General features: G+C 30.9%; 1 protein-coding gene across 1 annotated transcript in view; it reads left to right on the top strand.

Annotated features, from left to right (window-relative positions):
* Positions 1 to 2,255: 2,255 nt before the first annotated feature.
* The window catches only part of LOC126897972 (uncharacterized), a 5,518-nt gene continuing 2,633 nt past the window's right edge, over positions 2,256 to 5,140 (top strand). Inside the window, exons 1-2 of the mRNA XM_050671920.1 lie at positions 2,256 to 2,495; positions 2,563 to 4,843. Coding sequence (XP_050527877.1) covers positions 2,256 to 2,495; positions 2,563 to 4,843 — 2,521 coding nt within the window. The remainder of the gene's footprint in view (positions 2,496 to 2,562; positions 4,844 to 5,140) is intronic.

Consider the following 5,140-nt stretch of genomic DNA (forward strand, 5'->3'; position numbering starts at 1 on the left):
ATTTCCCGTTACCCGTTACAACCATGATATTGATATTAACTACTATCATAACATGAAACTAAAAAGTGAAAAATAAATATAGTTTAAAAAAACTAAAAAACACGCTTTTAAAGCACATCGAACTAAAAAGTTAAAAATAATTTTTAAAATTAACTTAAAACAATAATGAACGAAAAATACTAGTATTATTGTGAAAAAAAGCGTGGGTGCTTTATGCCATATTTTTTGTATATTGAGCGCCTGACGCTTTTTTTCACAATAATACTAGTATTTTTCGTTCATTATTGTTTTAAGTTAATTTTAAAAATTATTTTTAACTTTTTAGTTCGATGTGCTTTAAAAGCGTGTTTTTTTAGTTTTTTAAACTATATTTATTTTTCATCATTATTTTGATTTTTAGCAAAAATTCTCTTTTTGAATTTCCCTGGTTTTAATAATAACATTTTTAAGGCTCATAGGGCCCCAGGTCTAGGGCGGAGCTTAGTTTCTTAAAATGATACAAACTTTATTTTTTTAGATGGCAACATACATTTTTAACTAACTTATATAATAGAAAATATAAAATTTATATTTTAAAAATTAATTTTATAATAGTACTTTGGAAATAATTAATATTTTTATATTTAGGCAGATGAAACGTCTAATTATATAGTTATATCCAAATACTAATATACTGCAAGAGAGAAATTATATTGCAATAAATTGAAAACTACACTAATACACTATAACAATAATTTTAAAACTAAACAACGATTGACGTCAAATTTATTGATTATTTTTAATTCGATGAACAGGTATTTGAGAAAATAATTACTGAAGTCAATCGAGACAAGTATTAAGTGCGACAAATTCAAATAATCAAATGAACAAAGCTAAAGTGTCATAAATGTATAGTACAATAAATATATTACATGAGAGAACGTGACCTTGGCGGCGAAATGGTAAGATTGAAAACATTCTATCTTACTCAATAGTCACGCAGTTGTTTTTCTCGGACATGCTGCGTAGAAATTAATTCATAAGCGAATTGGCAACGTCGCTTTCACTTAGTATGCATAGTTGAAAGGGAGAGTATTGAAATCATTTTCAACGCTTATGATTTCCATCCGTTGCCAGTTTTCCTATTAACTCATCTATTATTTGTTTTTGTAGCCGCTTTGAAATTATCTGACCGTTTGCTGAAATAATTGTTTGAATTGGTCGCTCAAATATACCAAAGTTATTGCTATTAATAAACCGTCTGGTTGAGTTATTTTTCTATTTGTTATTTATCGCCCATTAGTTTAGTAAATAAATTGCATTTATAAAATGTATGCTGTTTATTATGTCGACTTAGTATATTTTTGATACAAATTATTCAAGCACCACTTTTAATAAATTAAAATTATTATAGCTTAAATATTTGTTATATTTGGTAGTGTTGTGGCTCCACCACTTTATTAAATATTAATTTATTAAATATTTATCTCTGCGAATATATGTTTATAATTGATAGGGACATCCGTATGCGGATGTCCCCTTGTTTTCTTTGTATGACTATTTTGCAGCAATAGTCAGTCTAGTGTTGACAGTCTAGTGTCTAGTGTCTACCATTATAGAACTAACATTATAATTGTAAAGCATATTCTTATTTTGAAATGTTATTATGAAAGTTTACTTTATATCTATATACACATTTATATTAATTGTTATATTTCTCTTGTAACGTAATATTTTTCATATAATACATATTACTATTTATAACCAGTATTTCTATCGAAAGTGTTAAATTTATTTCTTTATAAATAATCTCTATTTCCTATATACAACTTGGAGGACTCTGTGCGGATAGCTCAATAGGGAATCCAGACGGTAACCCGAACAACAAATAAATATTAAAATTTCCTCAGGCGAGCCTTACAGGTCCGCCACAGGAGATTTTTGGTGCTGAAACCCGGGATCATCGTCATCATCAGAGTTTTCCAAATTTATTCCATCAAGAAACAGAGAAGACAACGAAGCTAAGGAGAGTGGACAAGTGAAGCCGTGTGCAGAGAACTATCATTTATTTCAGTTTCAGTTCCTATTCCAGAAGCAAACGAAGACATCGTTTCAATGTCGGCTAAAGCGTAAGCGTTTGATTGCATAATTGTCGCGTGTTCTTTTGATTATAAGTTATAGTTATTGTAAATTACGTATACGTGGTTAATTGAGGCCGTATTAATAATTGNTACGTGGTTAATTGAGGCCGTAATAATAATCGTTAATAGTAGTCTATGGAAGATAATTTTGAGGTTAATTTATCCGAATCACAAATTTACGAAATTATAGTAGGTAATTCAGAAAATATGGAATCTAAAACAAGTGAACAATCCAAATATGGTGAGGGACATTGGGATGGAATGGTATCGGTTAGCAAAGTAATAGATAATGTAATAAAATTAGTCCCTGTTTTTACTGGGGAAGTCCAGGAAGAATTACCTAGGTTTATTGATGCATGCGAGTTGGTCGCATCGGTTACTAGAATAGAGCATGTTAATATGATGCTCAAAACTATAATTACGAGATNGTATGATGCTCAAGACTATAATTACGAGGTTACAAGGACAAGCATATGACTTAATAAAATACGAAGTTATAGATACCTGGGAGGAATTAAAAAATATTTTAAAAAACTCGTACGAAAGACCTAAAAATGCTTCTTATCTGCAAACTGCGTTGTTTAGTTGTAAACAGCAATATAAAGAATCGGTAGTAGAATATGCTAATAGGTTAAAAAATTTGTTAAGTCAGGTCTCTAACTGTAGCACGCAAGGAAAAAGTTTACCAGATGCGTTAATTATAAAAAATTGTTTAAGAGAGCAAGTATTAAATGTATTTCTAGAGGGTATATCAGCTTCTATAAAAGTAATGGTAAAAAGCCAACACCCTACAACACTAGACTCCGCTATTCAACATGCGATAGTTGAAGAAAAAAATTTCCTAGCTCAAATTGAGGGGCGTAGGTTAAATAATGTTCGATTTACGCGGGTACCAAATGGTAATAATTTTAAAAATAATAAATTTAATAACCCGGTTAATTCGTCGTTTAAAGGTAGGTGTCATATCTGTTCGAAGGTAGGACACTACGCTCGCGACTGTAGAATGAATGATAGAAATAGAAATAGAAATAATGTAAAACAAACTGTAGTAGAGCATACTTACGTGGTGTGCGAATATTGTTCAAAAGGGGGTCATACAATAGAGAGATGTTTTAAGAAAAAGAATGCAGAAAATAGAAGAAAAAAGAGTCTAAATAATAATACTAGTGACCCAGAGACGAGTTCAAGTAGTTCTAGTCAACCAAGGGAGAAAAGTTTTCCAAAAGAGGTTGGAGATTTAAGAAAACCGCATGATGTAAAATTAATTACTGTAGAAATGGATGGGAACCATATTAGGTGTGAGTCGCCGAATTTTATAGATCCTTGTGCAGAGTTTTTGTTAGACACAGGAAGTAGTGTTAACATTATTAGTTTAAAAAGCTTAACTGATAACACGAAGTTAATACCTGGGGAAAACGTGTACTTAAGAGGGATCAATGCTGAATTGGTAGAAACCATAGGCATAGTAGAGATACCCATCAAAGTAAATAGAATTGATTTGGGTATAATAAAATTTTATATAGTTGATGAAAGGGTTCCATTCTTAAAAGCGGGTATTTTGGGGCAAGAATTCATGAAGGAACAAGGCACAATTATTAACATAAAGAATAGTACTATTTCGTTCTGTAGGGAGAATTCGATTAAGTTGCCACCAAGGTCAGAATATGTAGCATCGGTTTCAGTAAATAAAAATATAGTTGATAGTAAAGTAGCAGTATTAATAGATCGTAAAGAGATTGCTGAAAAAGTTATTGTGGGAAATGTATTAAATATTGTTAAAGATGGAAAAATACTGGTTAATGTAATTAATTTATCTGAGGAAGAAAAAACGATTAAGCCTCTGAATATAAGCGATTTTGAGTATGAAATATTTAACGAAGAATTAGTAATGAGTACGAATGTTGAAAACAAAATAGATAACAATTACTTGGGGTCAGATAGGCGTGATAAATTGATGTCTGAATTGCGTTTAGAACATTTAAATGTCGAAGAGAAAGAAAATGTCATATCCATATGTGCAGAGTACGCCGATATATTCTATTTAGAAGGGGACAAGTTAACGAGTACTGATTCTATAAGTCACGATATAAAAGTGCCTAGTGGACAGTTACCTCTTTATACGCGTCAATATAGGTTACCACATAGTCAACGGGATGAAATAAGTAAGCAAATAAACCAAATGAAACGAGATGGTATAATAGAACCCAGTAAATCGCCTTGGAATTCACCTATCTTGTTAGTTAAAAAGAAATTAGATGCCACTGGGAAGCAAAAGTATAGGTTGGTGGTGGATTATCGGAAATTAAACAATATTACGGTGGGAGATAAAATGCCTTTACCTTTAATACAAGATGTGCTAGATCGATTAGGTAATTCTAAATATTATTCTGTATTGGATTTGGCTTCAGGCTTTCACCAAATTCCTTTAAGTACAGTTTCAAAAGAAAAAACTGCGTTCAGTAGTGATGATGGACATTATCAGTATACTAAATTGCCCATGGGTTTAAAGAATAGTCCGCCAACATTTCAGCGACTAATGAATAATGTTTTATGTAATTTAGTAGGTATTAAATGTCTTGACTATTTGGACGACGTTATTATTTTTTCAGAGNATTTGGACGACGTTATTGTTTTTTCAGGGGATTTAAAAGAGCACAAGAAAAGATTAAGGGAAGTATTTAAACGAATGAGAGAACATAATTTAAAATTACAACCTGCCAAATGTGAGTTTTTAAGAAAAAAAGTTGTTTATCTAGGACAGTGGTCGGCAACCTTTTTTAATTCTCGGGCCACATTTACAAATTAAAAAGAGTTCGCGGGCCAGATAAAAAAAAAAAATTTATAATTACATTATTTATTATGCAAAAAAATACTATCTAAAACTTAAAATAATAATATGACTTATATAAAATACCCGTACCAAAAACGCAACGTTCAATTATATTTATACAAAATGATATTCAATTAAATTAGTCGATTTAGAATTTAAAGCGGGCCGTATTCAATAGCCACGCGGGCCG

This window comes from Daktulosphaira vitifoliae, unplaced genomic scaffold, assembly GCF_025091365.1.
Source record: "Daktulosphaira vitifoliae isolate Bord-2020 unplaced genomic scaffold, ASM2509136v1 Scaffold_2, whole genome shotgun sequence".
In the NCBI taxonomy this organism is placed as follows: Eukaryota; Metazoa; Arthropoda; class Insecta; order Hemiptera; family Phylloxeridae; genus Daktulosphaira; species Daktulosphaira vitifoliae.